General features: G+C 33.3%; 1 protein-coding gene across 1 annotated transcript in view; it reads left to right on the top strand.

Moving 5' to 3' along the window:
* The window catches only part of LOC115874403 (muscleblind-like protein 3), a 705,900-nt gene extending 689,455 nt beyond the window's left edge, over positions 1 to 16,445 (top strand). Inside the window, exons 8-9 of the mRNA XM_030889570.1 lie at positions 14,630 to 14,671; positions 15,684 to 16,445. Coding sequence (XP_030745430.1) covers positions 14,630 to 14,671; positions 15,684 to 16,445 — 804 coding nt within the window. The remainder of the gene's footprint in view (positions 1 to 14,629; positions 14,672 to 15,683) is intronic.
* The last annotated feature ends 10,622 nt before the right edge of the window (positions 16,446 to 27,067 follow it).

Below are 27,067 nucleotides of genomic sequence, written 5' to 3'. Positions count from 1 at the left end.
AAAACCAAATGTTCCGCTGTAATGTTGTTTTTGGTATGGGGCAGCGTCCCAACAACGCCGTGCACCAACCCCAGCATGGGGGTTGGGCGGCTTTTTCAGCATAGCTTTTTGGCGTTAAAGGGTACGCGTAAAGCGGGGCATTGCCGTTGGCAAAATGTTCGCATGGCGTGTTTTCTGTAAATTTTCTTTCTGCTGAATCGTCTCAACGCACGTTCCGCTATATAAAGCAGCAACGTAAAGCAAAACGGTACGCAATTCCGGATGTTTATACCGGTTCCTCAACGTAAACAACTGGATTGGATACTCAGAAGTATCAAAATCATTTAATTCCTCGTCTGCTGCTACAAAATTGTTATGTTATGTTTACAACATTGTTTGGTTTGGCTGTTTAGAGTATACAAATACTTTGCGACAAGTCGTGTTTATATACTCTGCGCCGTGCTCGACATATTGTGGAAACGACCCAAGCTCACCTGATGATGGGGTAGGGCCCCGAACCGGTAGTGAGAGCAGGTTGATTCACATTGTGTCGAACACAGCGTGGAATTAATTTCTATATTAGCAGTTCAAGGCAAGAAACTCTTATATAATTTTATTATATACCTAAAAACTGCAAGAAATTTATTTTCCATTATATATATGAGGGGCTGAGTTCCAAAACTAGTTTTATCCAAATTCGTTAATTTTCAATAATCGCAAAAAACGAACAGCAACTGAATTAGTCTTGGAACAAATGCACGACTTTAACATGTAAATTATACAGGAGAGAATGAGTTACGCCACAAAAATGATGCTGAATATTGTGCAGGGCTGCCAATACTAGACTATAGATACTTTTACTCAAAATTACCAAAAATGGATAAGACGAGTTTTGAAACTCAACCCCTCATATATACATTATATGAAGCAAGTGTCTTTTTGTAAAAATCCGGTTTACCATTAACGTCTAACCTACGATCTTCTTGAATCACCCTATATATTAAATATACAGTATTGTACCCACGAAAAAGTAAATTGTATGAAGTAAATTTTCCTATTAATATGATTTGTATTTGTACGAATCACAAATAAATTGATAGTAAATTAAGTAATTTCAGGTAAGATTTTTTTAGGTTAAGAGCATCGATCATCACAAACAAATGTTTATTTGAAACATTTCGAAATGTCGAAATCTAAGCAGCATATTATTCCGCACCCAGGATTTTGTCAGATTGTTCTATGTTATAACAATTGCCTTATTTTCTTTTGTACCGATTTAATTTTTCTTTCAGGTATTAATTTGATTGGCTCTTGGAAATATTTTTTCAATTTGTTGTCGTTATTCAGTGTACCTATAATATAACTTATCGATTTTACAATAATGGTTGTTATGCCTCTTATAAGTGTTGAGAATGCCGAAACATTGCATGCAGTTGTTCTTTATTGCGTTTCAATGATACTTATAAATAATATCTTTTATTCCATAGGGTTTTTGTATGAAGGAGGGAACCATTTTTGTATTTAACCCTGCTATTAGTACCTAAAATGTCGACGGGGATATTTTTTGATATCAACCACAATTGACATTGGCTATAGTTGATTTTTTCAGTTGGCAGCCTTCTGCATGATTAAGCTTAGTCTTTTTGCCACGTGATGAGGGACTTGTTTTGATATACATAAATGCACATGCACAGATTTTAAATATATGGACTATTAGAAACATTATTCTAGATATGTCGGTAGGAGAGGTTAGTTGTATTTATTGAATGTGCTGAAGAATGATTCAATAAATTCTCATTTTTTATCTCATATGGCGTGTATCATTTTTGCACCACTTAGGCGCGATTCTCACAGTTATACCGTGCTGGCAAGTCTTAATTTTGGATCGGTATTTACATGTGTGGAAGTAAATCGCATAGGGATCTTATTAAGTCGGAGTGAGAGAAATGCGACGGTGTGCTGTTGCGCCGTTGCTAAATTTCTCCGGTACGCCTTTCTCTACCAAGTAAAGTAAAATCACAATCGCAAACCGCTTATTTTTAAAAAGTCTTATATTTTCGAAAAGATAAAATCATTAGATATGTTTCTGAGCATCTGAAATGGAATTATAAGGATATCGTTAGGTATCCATTTTTTTTTAATGAGAAAACGTCAGTAATCGCGATAACTCAGAGACTCAATTTAACAAATAACACGCGATAATTCAAGAACTACGTTAGATATTGAAACTTTCTCTTTTTATTTTGTTGTTCGGATCTTTTACAATATCTTTAAATAAAAAATTCAATAGGCTTGTTTTTTTTTTTACATTCAAAATTAATAAAACCTATCCATTTACTTTTAGTGCAATACAATTTTCAGCAATTGTGTAATTTTTTATTTTTAAAGATTTTCACATACTGTCTGCTAAGAGAATATAGCAGAAATATTAAGAAAGTTAAAAAAACTGTAATCAGTTATTTCTAATGGATTTCAAGATATCGATTTTTGAATTCAAAATTCTAATAGCGCGACCACTGTCGAACACCAACTCAATTCCACTTATTTTTACCAAAAGTGCAAGTGTTTCTAACTTGAACTTAAAAATTTATAAGCTATAGGGAAAATTACAATGACTCATTAATAAATAAACAAATATAGTATCACGACACGTAATTAAATCGTAAAGCTGAACGCATGATATACAATCTTCTCTAGAATTTAAAGTACTGTTTGGATCGACCGGTTGACCGCGACGAATTTTCTGTAACCCCTTCCTCGTCGTTCAGCAATGCGCACAGATTCTCGGTTTATTTCATACGTTTGGCAACGTTTTTACTGTTTTCTCTTTGTTCAGTTCATTATAAGCTCATTTTACTCTTCTTACTTACAGAATTCTCGACCCAAAACTAACCTTTGCCAGCCCTTAGTGTAGGTAGCGATGTTTAAAAAATATATTGCTCTTTATTTAAATGTGTTTTGTTTGCATTCTTCAAATTTCTTTCATAGACACATATCCGGCAAACTGTTTCATGTTAACAACATTTTCAAAATTGATTACACTACGATTCTGTTTCTTTTTGCTCTGGCCACATTTCAATTTGCAATAAGCGTTCTGGTCTCGAGTTTCGGAACCGTCCTTTGACATATCTAGAATTGCGGAGCTTTAGTTGGCGAAAGCATAAAATATGTATGTAGATTAATGGACAAATAAATATCTCATTTGTCTGAAAGCGAGCGAAGACGGAAGCGGGGGGAGACGAGAATCTAAGAATGGGTGCGAAGCGGCAAAATGTCAGCCCGATGTGAAATATCGTTCGCAACGGCTAAAGGTCGGACTCTCGCCTGCTATTATACCGACAATCTTTGTTAAATATCAACGATGTTCGAATCGATTTTCTCTTGTACGAATTTCGTGTACATACAAAATGGTTCGTGGCTGGTTTAATAATTATTGTGAAATACGTATTCATAACTAAATTGCTTATTTAAAAATTATTTAGTTTTTAATAATGAGTATTTTTAATTTCTAACTAAATTTCAACGCTTATCTATTTTCAGTCACTCTGCAAAAGCCTAATCAGAATTAGGCGTATTAAACAATGATGATATTTTTTGTACATTTCTGCAAAAAAAGACTGCCTGCTTTCAGTCATTTTACATAATGCTAAATCGAGAATCTAGGACAGGGAGACTAAAAAATGATCAAAGTTTAGACAGCTATGACCAAAAGCATATTGAATAATTTACGCTTTAATAAAAATACCCCATGTTTTTCTATGCAAAAACATTAATTATTTATGTCAAAATTGTATTATGATTAGACGAAAACAACTACTTGAATCTTATTTCATAAACTTTAATTATTAATAACATAATTTTAAACACAAAATAACAGTATTAATATATCATTTAATTATTATACTATTTAATTCGTTTCTGCGTACAGGGCTGCTAGTTTGTGGAACTTTGCTTTCTTTTTAGAATGAAATGAATTTAGATCTTTGTTATAATCATCCCCAACCATACTCTATTTAACAGAATTATCCCGTTTTGTGTCATTATTTCCAAATTTTGAAAGAGAAGTTCAAGAAATTGTAAAATCGCTTATTTCTGGGGCTTACTCAACCGGGTCTCACAATGCAAATTCACCTCAAATATCCATTTAGTTTGCCATTGCCAAGCAGACTCTCATTGTACAATACATGAAATTAACAAAACAAACATTTACTGATCTGGATAAAATTGATAGTTAAATAGTAAAACTCACCCGGGGGTACTCCGCCCCCTAGTCATTGACATCACTGACATTCTATTTAATATATCCCATTCCATATCTTCCATCTAATTCAAATATTATTCGGATCTATTGGTTAATAATCTTCAACAACTAGTTAGTGTCACCTGAAATAGTATAGGGGCTTCCCGGACGCAAATCTACCACTAAACAGATTCGCATCCCAATCAATGAGGCTAATTGGGGTACCTCACTACCCCAACGCCGCATCGTGTGAATCGAGAAGACAAGGGAGACCTCAAACTATTAAGACCAACCTCGAAGGCAAGACGTCACAAGAGGTTTTCTTCTCAATGGTCAAACGACCCGTTGCCTTACAGTCGACTTGCAACTTTTATAGTCAAAAGACTCACAACCCCCAAATGTCAGCTCTGTGACAAAACACACTACAGCCGGCCGGCCCATCTACTACTGATCCGCCGCCCGCGCCGTCGCGTGCCGGCAAGCTAAGCCTTCTCTTACATCGCAATTTTACCTGACCACAAATATTTACATCGCTTGCCAATGAATCATACTATTTTCTCTAATCGACTTTCAAATAGAGTGTTTTAGCATTACTAGATAAATAAATAGAGAGTTTCCGAAGGAATGCATATTCTTCATTAGAATAGTGAATAAATAAAAGCATTATTATGACGAACTTATTTTTCAAGTTTTACAAAATGTCGTTGGATAAATTTAGGTTAGTTACATCAATCCCGCGTAAAATGTTTTGTGAAATATCGAGTGAAATCTGATTAGTCTTCATTAGGCATTTTGCAAAGTGACTGAAAACAGATAGACTCTTTTGTTACAAACGCTGGCGTTTTATAATATGCCTAGTCTTTTTGCAAAATGACGAATTATTCGATACGCCTACGACATATAGATGTAGATTGTATTATTAACTACCGCGATCTTAGATATTTATTGTGTCCCCATTTTTTGAGTTATAACTCATCATACGGTCTCAGGACTTTGACAAATACCAGTATCTGAGACGGTTTTTCAGAGGTTAGTTCTCCATCTCCGATATTAGTCGTACCAAAGTTTATGGCACGAATGATTGTCGTCTTGGCGCACTCACTTATGAGGAGTCCTGGTGTTTCCCCATTTTCCCCACAGAATCTGCATTCGCCGATTTTGTCACAGCCCTGAATCTGTGTGATGAGTTATAACTCAAGAAAGGGGGACATAACAGATCTATAAGAGGTTGCGATGAATAACTTCCACCCTCCCATACAATATACGATCCTACGGTATTAATTAGTACTATTTTCTTAAAAAATAATGTTCAAGAGCGAGAACTAACTAAAAAACGTATTTTACTACAAACATATTTTATGCTTGAAGTTGACAGAAGAGTGCTAATAAATTTGATGAAAGTTCAGTGCTATATAAACCTCGATTGCGTCCCTTACTTTTATTTTTTTTACATGGTTTCTTTCAAAAATGCCTTCTTTAGATTTATTAACTTTCACCAACTCAAGCTCAACTTCTATTAAAGGATTTTTTGTTCTAACTGACAACAGTACAAACGTTCAACATTTTTAAAGACTTTGGAAAAATGTTATTTGATTTATAATGACTTCTTAAAAAAAACTGTTGTGAAAATATGTCCCTAACTTTATATATCATACGTATGATGATTTACATCGTTTATACTTTCAAATAATTTTGCTATCAAATGGAATGTCTCTTTTTACAAATCTTTAAGTTATTTTATATAAATTTTATTCTCTAAAAAATCAAATCTATCAAATTAAAGTACTACTATATTAGTAGTAATTTTAGTACAAATATATCTGTAATATGTATGTTGTTACTGGTTCAATATATTATGATAATAAAAATTAAAATAGGATTATTGCTTATGAAGAGTTATGAGTTGGAGGTTATATAAATCTAGATGAATATATTTCACAATTATTATTTAATTTCCTTTAAAACGCGTACACGCATCAGATAACATTTAGGCCTGGTGCGCATTGAGACACATGCCATGCAATTTTGGCAGGACAGCACAAGTCACAGCGTTTAAATATGCGGATACTCAATGCTCCCTCATATGGCGTGTATCATTTTTGCACCACTTAGGCGCGATTCTCACAGTTATACCGTGCTGGCAAGTCTTAATTTTGGATCGGTATTTACATGTGTGGAAGTAAATCGCTAAGGGATCTTATTAAGTCGGTGAGAGAGAAATGCGACGGTGTGCTGTTGCGCCGTTTCTTCGAGACTACTCCGGTATCTACGCCTTTCTCTACCAAGTAACGTAAAATCACAATCACCAGCCGCTTATTTTTAAAAGTATTATATTTTCGAAAAGATAAAATCATTAGATATGTTTCTGAGCATCTGAAATGGAATTATAAGGATATCGTTAGGGTATCCATTTTTTTTAATGAGAAAACGTCAGTAATCGCGATAACTCAGAAACTCAACTTAACAAATAACACGCGATAATTCAAGAACTACTTTAGATATTGAAACTTTCTCTTTTTATTTTGTTGTTCGGATCTTTTACAAGATCTTTAAATAAGAAAAATTCGATAGGCTTGTTTTTTTTCATTTACAATTAATAAAAACCTATCCATTTACTTTTAATGCAATACAATTTTCAGCAATTGTGTAACTTTTTTATTTATAAAGATTTTCACATACTGTCTGCTAAGAAAATATAGCAGAAATATTAAGAAAGTTTTGAAAAAAAAACTGCAACCAATTATTTCTAATGGATTTCAAGATATCGATTTTTGAATTCAGAATTCTAATAGCGCGACCACTGTCGAACACCAACTCAATTCCACTTATTTTTACCAAAAGTGTATCACGAGACGTAATTAAATCGTAAAGCTGAACGCATGATATACAATCTTCTCTAGAATTTAAAGTACTGTTTGGGTCGACCGGTTGACCGCGACGAATTTGCTGTATCTCCTTCCACGTCGCTCAGCAATGCGCACAGATTCTCGCTTTATTTCATACGTTTGGAAACGTTTTTACTGTTTTCTCTTTGTTCAGTTCATTATAAACTCATTTTACTCTTCTTACTTACAGAATTCTCGACCCAAAACTAACCTTTGCCAGCCCGTAGTATAGGTAGCGATGTTTAAAAAATATATTGCTCTTTATTTAAATGTGTTTTGTAGTAAATTGATCATACTCCAATACTGTGTCTGCATTCTTAAAATTTCTTTCATAGACACATATCCGGCAAACTGTTTCATGTTAACAACATTTTCAAAATTGATTACACTATGATTCTGTTTCTTTTTGCTCTGGCCACATTTCAATTTGCAATAAGCGTTCTGGTCTCGAGTTTCGGAACCGTCCTTTGACATATCTAGAATTGCGGAGCTTTAGTTGGCGAAAGCATAAAATATGTATGTAGATTAATGGACAAATAAATATCTCATTTGTCTGAAAGCGAGCGAAGACGGAAGCGGGGGGAGACGAGAATCTAAGAATGGGTGCGAAGCGGCAAAATGTCAGCCCGATGTGAAATATCGTTCGCAACGGCTAAAGGTCGGACTCTCGCCTGCTATTATACCGACAATCTTTGTTAAATATCAACGATGTTCGAATCGATTTTCTCTTGTACGAATTTCGTGTACATACAAAATGGTTCGTGGCTGGTTTAATAATTATTGTGAAATACGTATTCATAAGTAAATTGCTTATTTAAAAAATTATTTAGTTTTTTAATAATGAGTATTTTTAATTTCAACTAAATTTCAACGCTTATCTATTTTCAGTCACTCTGCAAAAAGCCTAATCAGAATTAGGCGTAATAAACAATGATGATATTTTTTGTACATTTCTGCAAAAAGACTGCCTGCTTTCAGTCATTTTACATAATGCTAAATCGAGAATCTAGGACAGGGAGACTAAAAAATGATCAAAGTTTAGACAGCTATGACCAAAAGCATATTGAATAATTTACGCTTTAATAAAAATACCCCATGTTGTCTTATGTTTAGACGAAAACAACTATTTCAATCCCATTTCATAAACTTTAATTATTAATAACATAATTTTAAACACAAAATAACAGTATTAATATATCATTTAATTATTATACTATTTAATTCGATTCTGCGTACAGGGCTGCTACTTTGTGGAACTATGCTTTCTTTTAGAATGAAATGAATTTAGATCTTTGTTATAATCATCCCCAACCATACTCTATTTAACAGAATTATCCCGTTTTGTGTCATTATTTCCAAATTTTGGAAGAGAAGTTCAAGAAATTGTAAAATCGCTTATTTCTGGGGCTTACTCAACCAAATTCACCTCAAATATCCATTTAGTTGGCCATTGGCAAGCAGACTCTCATTGTACAATACATGAAATTAACAAAACAAACATTTACTGATCTGGATAAAATTGATAGTTAAATAGTAAAACTCACCCGGGGGTACTCCGCCCCCTAGTCATTGACATCACTGACATTCTATTTAATATATCCCATTCCATATCTTCCATCTAATTCAAATATTATTCGGATCTATTGGTTAATAATCTTCAACAACTAGTTAGTGTCACCTGAAATAGTATAGGGGCTTCCCCGGACGCAAACCTACCGCTAAACAGATTCGCATCCCAATCGATGAGGCTAATTGGGGTACCTCACTACCCCAACGCCGCATCGTGTGAATCGAGAAGACAAGGGAGACCTCAAACTATTAAGACCAACCTCGAAGGCAAGACGTCACAAGAGGTTTTCTTCTCAATGGTCAAACGACCCGTTGCCTTACAGTCGACTTGCAACTTTTATAGTCAAAAAGACTCACAACCCCCAAATGTCAGCTCTGTGACAAAAACACACTACAACCGGCCGGCCCATCTACTACTGATCCGCCGCCCGCGCCGTCGCTATGCTCGGCAAGCTAAGCTAACTCTCTTACATCACAATTTTACCTGACCACAAATATTTACATCGCTTGCCAATGAATCATATTATTTTCTCTAATCGACTTTCAAATAGAGTGTTTTAGCATTACTAGATAAATAAATAGAAAGTTTCCGAAGGAATATATTCTTCATTAGAATAGTGAATAAATAAAAGCATTATTATGACGAACTTATTTTCAAGTTTTACAAAATGTCGTTGGATAAATTTAGGTTAGTTACATCAATCCCGCGTAAAATGTTTTGTGAAATATCGAGTGAAATCTGACTAGTTTTCATTAGGCATTTTGCAAAGTGACTGAAAACAGATAGCCGGCGTTTTATAATATGCCTAATCTTTTGTAAAATGACGAGTTATTCGATACGCCTACATATAGATGTAGATTGTATTATTGACTACCGCGATCTTAGAGATTTATTGTGTCCACATTTTTTTGAGTTATAACTCATCATACGGTCTCAGGACTTTGACAAATACCAGTATCTGAGACGGTTTTTCAGAGGTTAGTTCTCCATCTCCGATATTAGTCGTACCAAAGTTTATGGCACGAATGATTGTTGTCTTGGCGCACTCACTGATGAGGAGTCCTGGTGTTTCCCCATTTTCACCACAGAATCTGCATTCGCCGATTTTGTCACAGCCCTGAATCTGTGTGATGAGTTATAACTCAAGAAAGGGGACACAACTCCCATACAATATACGATCTTACGGTATTAATTAGTACTATTTTCTTAAAAATAATGTTCAAGAGCGAGAACTAAAAAACGTATTTTACTACAAACATATTTTATGCTTGAAGTTGACAGAAGAGTGCTAATAAATTTGATGAAAGTCCAGTGCTGTATAAACCTCGATTGCGTCCCTTACTTTTATTTTTTTACATGGTTTCTTTCAAAAATGCTTTCTTTAGATTTATTAACTTTCACCAACTCAAACTCAACTTTTATCTATTAACTGATTTTTTGTTCTAACTGACAACAGTACAAACGTTCAACATTTTAAAGACTTTGGAAAAATGTTATTTGATTTATAATGACTTCTTAAAAACTGTTATAAAATATATTCCCTAACTTTATATATCATACGTATGATGATTTAGATCGTTTATACTTTCAAATAATTTTTGCCATCAAATGGAATGTTTCTTTTTACAACTCTTTTAAGTTATTTTATATAAATTTTATTCTTAAAAAATCAAATCTATCAAATTAAAGTACTACTACTATATTAGTAGTAATTTTAGTACAAATATATCTGTAATATGTATGTTGTTACTGGTTCAATATATTATGATAATAAAAAATTAAAATAGGATTATTGCTTATGAAGAGATATGAGTTGGAGGTTATATAAATCTAGATGAATATATTTCACAATTATTATTTAATTTCCTTTAAAACGCGTACACGCATCAGATAACATTTAGGCCTGGTGCGCATTGAGACACATGCCATGCAATTTTGGCAGGACAGCACAAGTCACAGCGTTTAAATATGCGGATACTCAATGCTCGACCAAAGAAATAGAGGTAGGGAGAATGAGCTTGAACGTGCGTAGAACACTCCAATAACTGGATCAGAGCTGTTCTACTTCCAAAACATAAAGCGGAACTTAAGAACCTGGAATGCTTTATCCGTAACCTGGAATGGGAATCTTTCAACGGTCTAAGACACTCGGAGCAATTTCTCAGAACTTGCGACCGAGAAAAATCGGACATTTTCCTTGATTTGAGTAAGAACAATCGTCGGACTATCAGGGATTTTTAACAGGATACTGTTTCCTCAACGAACACCTCAGTAGATTGAAGCTAAAAATGAAATAAAATAAAATGAAATGGGGAAACACCAGAACGCTTTATCACTGAGTGCGAGATGACACTCATGCCGTAAACTTTGGTACAACTTACATCGGAGATGAAAAACTACCCTCTGTAAAACCGTCTGAGATATTGGGTTTTGTCAAAGCCCTGAGACTGTATGATTAGTTATAACTCCAGAAAGAGGGACACAATATATCTGTAAGGTCGCGGTAATTAACCCCCTTCCATACATTCTGCATTCTAGTGTTAGTACCATAAAAATCCACCAATAAAATCAAACAAATTAGAAGTTTTCAGGTGATATTATTACTTATTTATCTCCTCTCTAAGATTTTTTTTGGATGCGCCCCCATCGAAGCTCGTTCTTCCTCTCTCCATATCTCTGCGCCCAACCTACAATACAAAAGCCCGTCTTGTGCTGCCCTGCGTGGGTAGTGTTGCATGCGCCTCGAGCTGTGCCCCAGGCCTTACCCTCTGCTGCGCGTAACGCTTCGCCACCACCCGACACTAATCCAGTGCTGGTTTTTTATTTGTTCCCCTCCACGCGCTCCCGGTGCTGCGCGCGGATGTGTCGTGCTTGTTGCGCTGGCCGCTACTACCCACTACCCACTAATAGCCCGCCGCCACCGCAGTTTCGCCGTTGTTGGCGCAGCCCGCCGCGGCCGCAGCAGCCGCAGCAGCAGCGGCCGCAGCCGCAGCCGCCGCCCTCGAGATCGGCAAGAGAAGAGACCGCGCGAGCCTAGCACCGCCGCAGACACAGATCTATTACTGGTACCTTTGCGCCTGCTTTGCATGACTATATAAAGACTTTTTTTCCTTTCGTTTGTTTGGTTCGTTCTTTAGTTTTGGTTTTCAGTTTTTTTGGGGCTGCTCTGTATCCTTATGGTTACCTAGAGGTTAACATTAGGATAGTATATTGTTTTATTAGGAGTAAAATGATTCATTTTTGATGGGGCTGTACGTTTGACCGATGTTGCAGGCAGCACAAAAAGTTCATTTTTTTCACACGTCACAAAACAATTAGTTTTTGCGGCGTAATTGACAATATAAAAAGATAGGCATAAGAGAAAATTACTTTTCCGCATAAACACAAAAGTACAAAAATGAGTTACCCAAATAATTTCTGAAGTAACGTAAATATTTGGATGAAAATTGTTATCTGGGAGTTTTTGACATGAAAAAGTTGATGTTGATATCAATATGACTCCTATTTGTAGAGGGCGCCACCTACCTGTGTTTTAACTGATTGAAAACTAATAACTTTTCGTTTGTACCTCTATAAAACTGTTGAGTAACAAAATATACACTTCCGTGATTTTTTACGTATAAAATATCTCTTGGTAAAAATCTCTACAAGCAACCGTTCTCAAGATATTTAGAATGGAAATAGTCAGTACATGTGATTATTGACAAAAAATAAATATGTTGAGATTGTTGAGTAGATAGTTATTTGACTGATATGATAAATTTGAAAACTTTTTTTTAATTAATCATAAATTTCTCTTCGTTTCTGCTGAACTGTTGGCACAAAAACATTTCAAATTTATGGTTTCGGTCTAATAACTATTTAGTCAACATGTTTAATTTATGTCGGTGATGACAGGTATTGATAATTTAGACTCCAAATATCTCGAGAACCATTACTCAAAGCGATTTTTACCAAGAGATCTTTTTTATGTATATTTTTTTTACTCAATAGTTTTATACAGGTAGTTATTACTCGTCAAGCCAGTTAAAAATATGTAGGTGGCGCTCACTACTCATACTGACATCACAATTAAATTTCTCTTGTCAAAAAATACCAATTTTTATCCAAATATTGACGTTACTTCAGAAATGGTTTGGAAAAAATCGAAATTAAAATGAAACTTTTACACCCTGTATCTTAGAAACTAAGCATTTTAGGATATACATTTATACGAACTTTTTTACTAATTTTTATCTGCAAAATATGCTTCCGAAGTTTCCGGAATACAGTTTGGACCACCCTGTATGTATGTACTTACTAATTATTACTTTTTATATTATTTGAAATGTTTGAAATTGTTTAAAAAATTATTTGTGGCGTTTGAAAAAAAATAGCATGTTCTAAGGAGTAAAAATGACTTTTAGTGCCCCGCCTATAATGTCAAACGTACAGCCTCGACACGAGAAGTATCATTTTTACTGCTAATAAAACATTTTTTCCCAACTTCGTCATTCTTTTACAAATATACATATTTAATTTTCAAAATTTCCTGCACAATCTTAAGGTGTACGGTTTACACTTCCTTACAATTTTTTGTTAATCTTCATGACGTATAAAAAATAACTCGGAGTACTACATGTTAATAACCGTAAGGATATATTGTAGCCAAGTACCTAACACAAGAGCACACTAAAATTGGTAGTGGTTTGTGTCTTAACTACATTATTTTCAGCGATCTACGGGAATCCAGTCCAGTTTAATCCACGCAAATCGACAGCTTTGTAAATTTTTGCTTTCTTTAGTTACCCAAGTCTGATATATTTTTTCTCTGACCACACAAATGCTGATTTTATATGAAAGAGTACCAGTGCTTATGTCGAAATGACATGCTTTTCGCTAGTGATGCACCAACATTCGTGTTTTAACAATATAATGGCTTAACTTTTGTATATATTTTTATACTACTTTACCCAAATGACCGGTTTTTTGGATCATTTTTTTTATATTACATCCCACTGTATTTTTTTGCTTTATTGATTAAGTATACTATTTACTACAGAGGCTTGACATAAGTAATGTAACAACATATTTTTTAATTCGAAGTATAGAATGAATTACTGATGACATGACTCTGTATGTATCAGCTTTTTTCGCTTTATTTTGCAAAATCGAGATAATTCATTTGTAAAATTCAAAGAAATATGTTAGAAATATCAACATTTCTTTTATATTGGATATTGGAAAAGCATTTCCAAACCACAGACACTTAAAAGCTGCGTTATTGTAGGACAAGCCGAACTGCTACCTCTAAAAACGTTGTTAGCATGTTGTGAGTGGCTGTACTATATTGCTTCATTCCATCCACACAAAATGGGTAGGCAAAAAAACCAATTGTAAACACTTCACATATATTTTTTTCCTCTATATTGGTAATACCATGAGACTCCTAACCAGAATTTTTTTTTAAATAATATTTCTACGAAACAATGCACACAAAGAAGGCTTTCCTGCTTAAATAATTATGCACGTTGATGTTCGATTAAGGTTTGATAAAAGTTTTTTTTTAAATAGGTAGGTAATAGAAGATGTTCAAGATTTATATCATAATTTCAGGGGTATTGTTATAATGTTTTGTTGTCGTTGAAGTGTACTACATTATGAATTTCACTGAAACTCGCAACATCCTAGCAACAAAGCCATACTTTTAAATATATGTTATATAATCTAATTTATTGTTTTGTTGTTGTTTTATTTATTTATTTAAACGATAGCAGTGTACAGTCACTGTTGTTACAATAATAGCATTTATGACGTAGTCTAATATTAGATTAAGTTTTTTTTTATTTTTTAACTTTAATGGATATTTCAATGTATTCGTTGTTTTTTGGCTTACTTTAAACGACTGAATGCATTTTGGTCTGGAAAAATGCTTTATTTTCGGGGACTAATCGTTTCTTTTTATTTCTCTTCCAGATGGACATGAAATCTGTTGGATCGTTTTATTATGACAATTTTGTAAGTATTATTTTAGTTATTTTTGGTAGTATTGAGTTATTTTAAATTTCTTTTTATATTATGTTTATCCCAAATAATTATTAAATATCCCACCACACTAAAAATATTCGCACTTATTTAAGATTCACCTTGTATAAAACAATTTAAATTATTAAATAAAAATTAATTAAAGTTTTAACAAGGTTTTTAAGATATTCTCACCTTCTAAAAACAATTTAAATTATTAAATAAAAATCAATTAAATATTACAGTTGGGGGTTGGAACCTTTGATTTTACAACAGCAAAATAAAATACTAAATCACCACAATACACCAAAAACACTTTTACACTCGACACGCGTTTCGCTAGCCATGTTAGCATCATCAGCAGATGATTAAAACTAACAGATTTTGGTGTATTGTGGTGATTTAGTGTTTTATTTTGCAATCACTTAAATATTTAAGAAAATGAATAAGATATTTATATATAGAACATAGCAAATAAACTTTTAGCCACGCGATTAAGCTTGACAGGCACAAAGTTGCTGACTTTTAAATATCCTCTTTTAATCAAATATTTTAGGAAACAAAAAACTTACCTCCTTACCAGCACTTAAGGGACATAAAGGGCCATTACTACCACTTTTCCGTTTAAAATATTCCAATAAAGATGAGATGAGTTTTCTGCAACGGCTGTTAAGCTACTTCGGCATCTTGTACACTTTGCACTAAATGCGGTTCTAAAAAGAACAATTTTTGACTATAAGGTCCGTTAGTAAAAAATGTTAAAGGTTAAAGTATCACAACACAATTCACTTCAACCAAATACTCGTAATACAAAACTAAAGTGTCAAAACGAATCAAAATGTTTGCAAATAAATAAATAATGTGGCAATCGCTCCCTCCATAATGTAACTAAATGTTTATTTAGTATCGCTGATATGTTATAGTTGAAACATTTTTATCTCTATATCATACTACGTTTATTTTTATTGTAATTTAAGGATATCCAAGACATTGTATTGTTTTTCAGGCCTTCCCAGCGGGCATGGTCCCGTACAAGAGACCGGCAGCGGACAAGTCCGGCGTGCCCGTATACCAGCCGAACGCCACCACCTACCAGCAGCTGATGCAGCTGCAGCAGCCATTCGTGCCCGTGTCATGTGAGTATCCCACTTCGCCCGCTCCTCCCCCCTCTTCCGCAGCTTCGCCGTCCATCCCCGAAGCGGCTGCGTCCGCGCACCCGGCCGCCGCAGCCGCAGCTGCCGCCGCCGTCATGGCGCACCAGCTGCAGCAGCAGCAACAGCAACAACACGCACAACCGCCTCCTCCTCGACCTGCTTCGAAAGAAAACGAATCGCAGCTGTCATCTCAGGCCGCGGCTGCTGCTGCCGTTGCAGCTGCTTCCATAGCTCCCCCCGCCAGTATGACTAGCTTACCGGGCGCACAACCCATGTATACTGACCCCGCCGCGTTAGCTAAGGAAGTCGCACAGCAAAACTACGCTAAAGCTGTTAAACTGGCCGCGATGAACCAGTCGCTGGCTCATCAGTCGCAAATGGCACCTCTGAATCCTCTAAATTACACAGGAGTGGCTTTGAACAAACAGGCTTTGGGCATTCCGCAGACCGCTTTGCGCTACCCTCCTACTGCTTTGCCTCTCGGTTTCACTAGCGCCGCCGGGGGGCCGGGTTTAACTTTAACCCTAGCCAATTCGTATTCGGCTGCGATCGCTCAGCAACAACAGAATTTGCTCGGTATCGGGCGCGCGGCGCCTCACACAGCTTTCAACTGAATCCCTATTCGATAATGCGTCCCGCTACGGCTTATACTAACGCTGGGGCCACGACGGTGACGGCTTCGCCGATTTTTAACGGGAGCTTGTTGGGCGCGCAGTATCCGGTTACGGTTTCGGCTGCGCCGGTGACTACAGTAACGCCCAGCGCCGCGAGTATAGTAGCGGCTGCCGCGCAGAACAATAATAACGTGCAGCCTTACAAGAAACTTAAAACTTCTTAAAAACGGAAATAGTTCGTTGTTTTATATAATATATGATGTCGTTTCCTAAGTTCGTGTTTGATTCGTGTTGTTTTTAATAGGGTGCGGGGTGTCTTGTAGGTGTCATTTCGTTGACAAGTGACGTTGTGAACGTCAAATGAATAACGGTATATGTGTACATTTTGATTACTTTGTCCGCTTGGCTCATAGGATTAAAAAAAATCACTAATTTTGACAATGTTTTGTAAAATGACCAAAGAAAAAAATAATTTTTAGAGTCAAAATGTTTTTAAAATTTTTATTTAAAATGTTGAATTGTATTTCTTGTTTGTTTTGTGTTGTTTAGCGTCAAACGTGTTTTATATAGACGTAGTAGTTGTACACAGTACAACAAATTACATTTGACAATGAGAAAATCATAGATCGATAACTTAAAGTATATTGACATTTGCCTGATTTTGCATTGTCACCTATTCAGTTTTTATTTAAAAATAAATGCAGTTTTTCTTAAATTACTTAAAATTTTCCTGTTTAAATTTGGCAAGTGTATTCAGCACACGCAGATCGTTAAAAAACTATTTATGACGCTATAAAATCAACAGGGAGCCAATATTTGAACAGGTCAAAATTTTTATGGGATTTTCTGTGTCCCAAGACGATGCACAAACCGGTATATCAATTTAATTGTATATCTATTTAGAACTGGTAGCTATTATGAAATAGAAGTTGTTTAAATCTCATGATGAAGAATCATCTTCTATCAAGAAAAATTACACAGATTATCTACAAAATACTTTCTTTATATGCATAGTCCACTCCCTTTTTAGTGTACTATGGTTAATTTTTGAAGTTAAATATTTTTAAACACATATTTTTAAAATTACTTGTGCAATAAATATATTGAAGCATACTAGAATAAGTTTTTTATATTTATCTAAATTTAGTCTAACAACCCGTACTATTGAAAGCTTTAAAAGTAACCAAAATGTATATAAAAAATATAGTGATCACTCTACTTAATTTTTTCCTCTTAAGAGAAAGAAGCCTAATCAAGATACCCTGTATATATTTTAACTATATTATATTGTCGTTTTTTTCGTAGTGTAATATGAAGTAGTGATGTCAAAATTTAGCCAAAAAAAAATAATTTTTTGTTTCGGTAATTCAAAATTACGCGAGTTGTTTCTTTTTAATAGTTTTTGTTTGTTCGTTTTTTAATGGTATTATTAATATGTTCGTTATTTCGTAAGAGTTATCGTGTTGTTTTTATATAATGGAACCTAGAACAGTTCTAGTCAAATTCGTGGTTTCAAACGTTCGATTAAACTAAACTATGGACCGTGTCGTCTCGGTAAGCGAGTGCCTCATACCACAGCTTTTTTAATACCAGCAGGTCATCTTCAGCCTACTTTAGAGTGATAAAATTGATGCTATTCCTGTCCAGCAATGTCCGTGGATATCTTATACTCGTAGCTGAGAGTAAACTTTTTAAAACATGCGAGATAATCGGCTGGTGTTAAATAAGCTATGTGATAATACTGTGATACCCTCACAACCGCTACTTGCACCGCTATTAACGCCTCTCCCCCATCTCAGACCTCCTCAACACACATCTCCCCTACTAATTCCTCCTACAAAAATGCAATTTTTGGTGGATATACATTCCCATAGGCCGATTGTATTTTACTCTCTTTTTCTAACTGTAATAGACGTTGATCGAGAGAACAGAATCATTATTTACTTGCATGGCGAAATATACACGATCAAACGTTGAGAAAAAATTAAGTTACTATTTGAGAGCCTAAACAAATTGCATGGTAGAACCTTATAAGCGTATCTGTTAGAAAATGCCATTATTTTTTCCTTTTGAAGTTTTTGTAGTATGTTGTTAACTAGCCCAAAAAGATCTACCTCGTGTTGATTAGGTATTGGCCATACAGTCAAATTAATCTATTTCATACAGTTATTATTAAATATCTTCAGCATTAAAACATATTAAAATTCAGATGCAAAAAAAAACAAAACGGAAAAATGTTTCGTCAAATTTCAAGTAATATATATTTTTTTTTTATTTTTAGCCATATTTTCATGAATTTTTTTATCAAACTGTATATAAATATATCAACTTTAATTCGTAAATTTTTGTATTTAGCTTATTATACAGGGTTAATCGAAGGGTGCAATAATTTTGAGCAAATTTTCCTAAAACATTATTTTTCGGTCAGAACTTGCCACCAACAATTTGCAAATTTTTCAATTATCATTTTTTTATGTTATTTTTCAATATGATGAGGTAGTTTTGGTTACTATTGTCTTAACGTCATATTACGCTGTATTGGATACACTATGCTAAATTAAAAAATGATAAAAAGTAACAATACAGTCCTGGTCTCAATAAATATTAATAACGATAACAGAACTAAAGATATTAAAGAAAACATCTGTAATAAACAAACATACAAACGGAAAAAACTTAATACTTTGTATTGCCTCTCTTGGCTGCTTGAGACGTCCAAGTGACTGCCAGTGAGGCTGCGTATATCATATTGCGTTATGAGGAAAATTTGCTGACGAAATGATTGCACAGGGTGTTTTAAAATTAGAGTACAAAACAACCATTCGATATAACACTAAAGCTAAAATAAAATTATTAAAAGTAAAAGTTTAATTAAGTTTAAGTAACTAGCTCAAGAGCGAGTACATATATTCAAAAATTATGATTTTTTTAAATACCTTTCCTTACTATTGACTGTATAGTCAATTTTGTTGTCCAGGTTCCAAAATGCATGGGGATTACATGTGTTTTTTGCATGGTTTGTTCAAAGTAAAGAGTCAATATTGATAAAACACTTTGTACTGGTTGTCTTTTTGGGTTGGGCTATATTCTAAAACACTATTTTGTATTATTTTTATTTTTCCAAAAACTCTGTGTCTTAGTTTCGTTGTCCGTATATACAGTTCCCAGGCAGAACACATTTTGGCTCATATATGTTCCTATATACATATTATGTATTTTCTTTTTAATGTCTAAAATTCGATGTAAAAAGTTTTGAGTTTTAGCCTCCTCGCGACGGCTACTACTAACTTCTTTGTCTTCCTGATTTCGATCTCCAAAGCACAAATGTAGCACCTACGTTATTTCGTGTCATTTGTTTTTTCATGCAGTGCTGATCTTGTATATAGAGCAAATGTTTAGGGCTTGTCTGTTTAGAGAGTGCAATTTTTTTAGTAGATTTCCATGAAAACTTGCCGTAACCTATGTTCCTCTGTACTTAAAAATAGCACCACTTATGCCAGTTGCTTATTCGGAATTCTACTAATCCTGTTATTGCTCTTAGTCTTTCGATTGCTTTTTAGGCTAATTTAATACGGAAAAAATCTTTAAAATTATGCTCGAAGCGCTAAATGTTTGTTCTTTGTTCAAGATAGTGCCACGATTTTTTTTATTGTAAGATATAATATGATAGAGTTTAGATGGTATATTGATGTATTACCCTATAATCTTAATTAAATGATGTGTCTTATTAGGTAGCATTTAATGATAAAAAGTTTAATTTTACTTGTACTGAAAGTACGTAAAGTTGTGATGCATGTATTAAAAAAAAGAAAATCATTATAATAAGTATTTGTCTATTTGACTTAGATTCATAATTACATATTAGGGTACACCAAACAAAATAATTATTATTTTTTTTAATTACCATGAATATATCGTTCACAATGATGAAAAAAAGTTCTGGTAAGGTTTGAGCGTGATTTTCTTTTTCGCATTTAAATATCACGGAGAATTTTTTTTAATTTTATTGCGTTCTAACAAATCAGCGTATTGTAAAAATCAATATATGTTCTTCTAGGGAATTGAACGGTCTTCAAAAAAGGTCTGACATGATTTTTCATTTAATTGACTCGTTTGAGAGTTATCGACGGTTAAAGTTAAACCTCAGCTCAACAATTTTTATCACGAAATAATGGCCAAAATCATAAAATATTCTATTTTTCGTAAAGTTCACGAAGTGCTTTTTGGTAAAACAGTGATTTTTTTAAGAAATACAAATAATCATAAGAAAAATATCATGTTTAATTTTAAGTAGCATTCGAATTTTTTTTTCACCTGGTAAGGACTTAAAAAACAATAATTTCTTAAAAAATCTTAAGCCAATAATATTTTATTTGGTTAAATGTCTTATTTACACTTGATTTTATGTATTCTAAGATATTAGAGGCCATGGTCCAATAATTTTTCAATACCCTCTTCTTTTACCTTCTGTAATTTTTATTTGCTTTAATCAGATTATGTTTTTCTATAATTATTAAATTTTTATCTACCATAACCTAACAAAAATTTTACAATATTAATTACATCAATTAGGAATCATCCTGATTCAATATAGTCATTTTTTAACTACGATTTTTACTACGACTAAGACTACGTATTTTTTGTATCTTGCATGGCGTCCAATACTTTTAGTTTTAGTGTAATTTGATTTCCTACAGTAAAATACAAACGAACCTATGACTGCTCTATTGATGAGAAGCTGCCGTACACAAAGCACAATATAGCTATTTAGATAATATTTTTTTATTAACTAAATCTGCTATACCGTTAATAACTTTCAAACGAGTCGATTAAATGAAAATCATATCAAACCTGTTGTTTGAAGATCGTTTAATTTCCTACAAGAATATTTATTGTTATTTACAAAATGCTGCTTTGTTAGAACGCAATAAAATTAAACAAAAATAAAATATTTTTCGCGTGTTATTTTTAATAGTAAAAGCTCAAACTTTGCCGGATTTTTTTTCATCATTGTGAACGATATTTTCACGGTAACTAAAAATAAAAAAAAATATTTTTTTGGTGCACCCTAATTAATATATACATATATTAACGAAAGATAATATTAAAGAAAAAGCGTTATTTGCATTTTTAAGTAGGATTACAATGTTACTAGACAGGATAGAAAGTACTGAGGCTCGTAATTTACTTGCTAGTAGTTTTGGTTAAAGGCCGAAGCATCGTTTTTATTGACCTAACCTCACTAAAACAATCAGTTAATCTGTGAGTTACTAGAGGAATATTTTGTTTCAAGTTAGGTTCAGTAAAGACTGTGCTAGCGTGCGTAATCAGCTAGCCAGCCACCTTCGATCTTAACTTACAATAATCTAGTGCCTTTAGGCTGCTGATCACGCTTAGCTAAAATGAGGTGTTGGTCACATTTTTGCCATTTATAGTGTTACAAAAATGAAATCTTTTATTTTTCCATTGATTTATATTGATTTAATTGTGTGTACCTTTATTGTTCTAATCCAGAGGTGTATGTATTATTATCACCGCTACTATTTGTAATAATAATGCTTGAAAATGCATGATATTCGTTTTATTAATCATTTGCTTATTATTTTTGATTACCTTCAACTTCCTAAGTACTTTGTTTTTATCCCCTTATATTCGGTCACGTTTTAGTTCTGTGTTCTTTCTAATGAAACCAGCTTGTTGGCGATTACAAATCCGAGTGGTACTCGATAAAAATTTATATATCCGGCATTTTATTTTTTGTGACTTTGTTTAACTTTTTTACTCATTGCTTACCATTTAAAACTAACCCGAAATACGAAAAACCGCTTGTTTGGTCAGTTGTTAGACATTAATTTAGTCATGTTACATTTTGCTGTTGAGGAAGCTATGCCGCCATTTTTTTTCTGTAAAAAAGATATGTTTTTAAATGGATGTTCTTAGTTGAAAAGGTGAATCTGTAAAAGAGACTAGGACCAGCTGATTCATGTTGTTTTTCAGGTGTTCCAGAATTACCGATACTCAGTAAGTTCCTTTACATAGTTCATTTGCTTTATGCTTTTCTATTAATTTTACGATGTTTACTCTTGAAAATGAAACGGATCCACACAATGACTTTATCTGTGCAGGGGCAGTATAGCAATGAAATTTTCGCTAAAAAATTGTAAATACGAACCTAAATAAACTAAAAAAGGAAATTAATTTTGTTAAGGGATTAAAAAATAAAAATTTAAAACACTAACACACTGATTAATTAAGGAGTTAATTGCTCTAATTTTTAGTCTATAACACTTTCCACGTTGGTATGCTATCTATGTTACGTATAGTTAAAGAAGTAGTTATTTATAGAATGTTTAGCCATCGTTCAGCGTCACGTCATATATTGTCGAACTTTCTCAATCACTTGATAGCGAGATGAAAGATTGGTGCCGTCATTATGGCATTCCGTAAATTACTGCGTATTGTTTTTAGTAATTGTCGTTGTCATTTGATTTGGGATTATAAGTTTATTGGCAGACATCGATCAATGTCAAAATTGCTGTCAAACAAAATTCATTTTTTTTATTGCAAAAATTCCTCACAGATTTAATCAAAATGAACAAGAGCTCGTTGCTAAGGTTTTAAATTATTTTTCTCGATAAAGAGACGTTGTGCTGTTAGAACGCTCTAGGCCCGTGGGCGCCGCACATTGCTTCGTCCATGGACAAAAATCAAAAAATAAGTTGAAATTTACTAATATCTGAATATATAATTTTATACTTATAGCAATGTTCAACCATCCTGTATATTATTTTTCATAAACAGCGTTTTTGTTAGCAAATATTTTCACTAAAAATAAATTTTGCGATCATTATCTTATCAGTGAAAAGAATAACATTCATAGTAGTTCTGTATATTATGGAGTTAAACGGTACGTACTTAATTGAAAGCCACTATGGATATTGTTAAACAAGGAATGTACTTTAAATTTATTTCTAAACAAGTTCGTGATTGTTTAGTTTTTATTTATTTTTTAAGATGATTCTTAAATGGGTATAAAAATTTTACGTTTTCAAACTTCAAAAAGGCATTTAAAAAAACATATCAAAACATAACGTATTTATTGAATATATGTGTTGTCATATTCATACACTTTTAATTTTTGTATAGTTCACCTGCGTCTGCTTGCGACAAACTTTATTTTATAATACTTTTCAGATGGAGTAAAATTGATAAGCAATGCCGATCTGGCTAATACTTGGCTTGATCATAAGGACAAGAACTCAAAATTATTTGTATTTCAAAAAATATGTTTTTATTAGATATTGATGAACCTTCCAGTCAAATGAGACACCACTTGTGCCTGAAAAAGTCCACTATGTAAGATTTTTTTTTCATAAACGTAGGACTAAGAACATCATCATTTAGTACAATGAGAGTACTCATCATTTGTGTCAAATAAACCTAGTTTGAATAAATTGTTTACAATAAAAGAGAAGTTTTGGATTTTTGTCCTCTAGAGCCATATGTTCGAAGCACTGTGCGCCGTGTATGAAGTAGGTATAATATTCCTCTGTAAAATTCAAATTGATCGGATTTTTAAAATTTTCAAATAATATAGCGTGTTGTTGATGCTTTACAAATTGCTGCGCATTGGAAGAAGATCCTATATTTTTTTATTTAGTCCGTTAAACTCTAGTATTGAATATAAATCGAACAAGTCTCCATAGAGCAGCGCCTAGAGTTTCCGACTACGAATCGAGGATTCAGAGTTCGAGACCGGGTCAGGGCAAACATTTTTTTATTTTATTTTTGTTTATATTCTGATAGTAAAGTATTATATATTTGTTTTTTTTTGAATCGCCAGAATTACCGTATGATCGAAAAAAAGGCGTCAGCGATGGCTATGAAATGAAGATCGTTGTCATTTTATATGTAAATTTATATGGGAAATGTCATTGATGTTCATTTCATAGCCATCGCTGACGCCGTTTTATTTGGTCATACGGTATTTAATACTTTACTACCAGAATATAAACGAAAATAAAATAAAAAAGTTTTTATTAACCGACCCGACTCCTCGCTTGAGAAAGTCGGAACCTCTACGCGCTGCGCTATGGAGACTCGCTCGGTTTATATTCAGTACTAGAATATTTAAAGGACTAATAAAAATATAGCATCTTCTTAAATGCGCAGTAGGGAACGCAACATTTACCGGAAGCCAGACGGCCGCATGCTGTTAGGTTAGGTTAGGTAACCTAACCTAGCCAGCTTCTTAAAATACTTGTTTCCCCCGACCTTGCTAGCTCTGGTACTAAAAGGGATTGTAACTGATGAGTTCCAGAAAAATTATAATAAAAGGCGAAAAAAATGGAACTCGCTCAATCAACAATATAAACGTACTTAAAATTTTATAAACAATATGAACTGATCGCAAACACACCCTAATACTCATATTTGACATATAATGATGACGTAACGTTGAACGATAGCTGAACAGTCTTTGTGTATATTTTAAATGCTAAAAGTACTATTATAATTTTGTGAGAAAGGATTTCTCATTCCAACCCCACGAGTAAAATAGCTTAAGCTTAAAAACCTTCTAACACTGAAACATGTGATGAAAATTACTTTTCTAGAGTCTATATAAAAAAGAATTATAATTCTTTATATTGTTTATAATTTTTATCTCTCGCAAAGTCCAATGCAGTACCTTGATTTATACTTTACTTATTGACTACTCTATCTGCACAGACAAAATCAAATTACTAAAAAAATAATTCTATATATACATAGCTTACCAACTGCAATTTGTACTTTCTGGTAAGCTTAAACACAAAAAGTAAAATGTCGATTAGAAAGAATACAACACAATATTCAAAAAAGAGTTTTATTAGAAAATACCTAACAAATAAGAGATGTTCAGTGTTTGTTATTTTTGAAAAAAAATCTAGCTTCAAAAAAAACCGCTTTAGAACATTCATTTACTGTTGAATGACAAGAGAATCAGAGTAGACAATTTCTGTCGCTTGTGTAATGTGCAATATACTACGTTTTCCATGCTAAAATTCTCGAATTTATGGCATATAGCAACACGAATCTAAAGGTGCATTTCTTAATCTTACACCCAGCAATTCAGCGAAATATTGCATGGTTTCTATCTCTGAGAAGCAAAGCTGATTTGCTTAGAGTTGACTGTGGTTTTATTAAAAAAAAAGATTTGAAAAACAATAAATATTATGGGCGCATTTAAGAACAACCATCTAAAAAAAATAAGAGTGGATATTTTTCATAATTCGGCATACTATGATGACTGTTTCTTTATTTAAATAAAGTATAACACGGAAAAAAGTAAAATATTGTATGCTTACATGTTCCTAAATGATCCCAAATATACTAGCTAATAAACACTATATTTATTTGGTACGAAATAAATATACTTATGTACCAATTAACTGGGGTATTGTGTGTTGTGCATGGACATATTTCAAAATGTAAAAAATATTTATTCTTAGAGCTTTTATGTTGATTACGATAACAATCTTGGCCTATTGGCTGTACTGTTCTACACACATATATTGCACAAATTCTGTTCGTGGTGATCTATAGTGGAAAATAAAGCAGAGAAAAGAAACATAAGTAAATAAATAAGATCCTCCGAGACGAATGATCGTTGGCTGGCAGTGATATAAAGAGTGTTAGACTGTAGAAATCTATACGATTAAATTCTTCAGGTGCTTTGTATACTTGTAAATGGTTGTTTAATTATTTAGTAGGATAGCTGCCACGATTTTCCGTAAAATCTTCCTGTTACTATACCTCGGGTAATCTAAAAACAGAAGTATACACTCACCGACACGTAAAGCGGGCACCTTAAAATTTTGATGTATTTTAAAGTTTGATATGATTTTGATCTAGTTGGCCGATTTTGATGATTTTTTAAGCAATATGTAGCTACTTTATTTGACTTGAAGTTCCCATTTGTCAATTATACGATGGAAACCAAAATGTTGATAATTTCCTGAAAGTGTGAAACACCCTGTGGAATATGTTGAGACAGGAGGGAACTTAAAAATTATTTTATCATCTAGATACATTCTTTATCGATAGTTTGTTTTTTGGTTCATCTCAATAGCTTCATTTTTGTTGGAGATATTCGCTTTTGAAAAACACTAATATTTTTTCGTAATTTTTACACTAAAGCCATACCTTTGATTTTGGTCCAAACCTAAATAATAAAATAATTTTCAAATTTTTTGCTTTTTTGACATATTCCACAGGGTTTGTTTTTCCTCGTATAATTGACAGAAGGGAACTTTCGTTTTTAATTTAGAAAGATATACTGAAACGTCAAATAATTTAGCTAGAAAATGATCATCAAAATCGGTCCACTAGAACAGATTATATAAAATTTTCAGGCATATCAAAATTTTGTTTGTATATTCCGCTTCTTAATTATTATGCTACCTTTATTTATCATTGGTCTTGGTTTGTGTTGAAACCTCTGGTTAAATTTAAACGGCAGGATAACAGGACCTCGTGGCAGCCACCCTTAATGATTTTCTTAGGGTCTATGTAAGAAAAGTGACGTTCAAAATATCAAGTTTCGTGCAATTCGTTTTTTTTAAGTAACGATATTTTTCTTT

This window comes from Sitophilus oryzae, unplaced genomic scaffold (genome assembly GCF_002938485.1).
Source record: "Sitophilus oryzae breed Bouriz unplaced genomic scaffold, Soryzae_2.0 scaffold_1274_pilon_pilon, whole genome shotgun sequence".
NCBI lineage: Eukaryota > Metazoa > Arthropoda > Insecta > Coleoptera > Curculionidae > Sitophilus > Sitophilus oryzae.
This window is presented reverse-complemented; position numbering and strand designations above follow the sequence as displayed.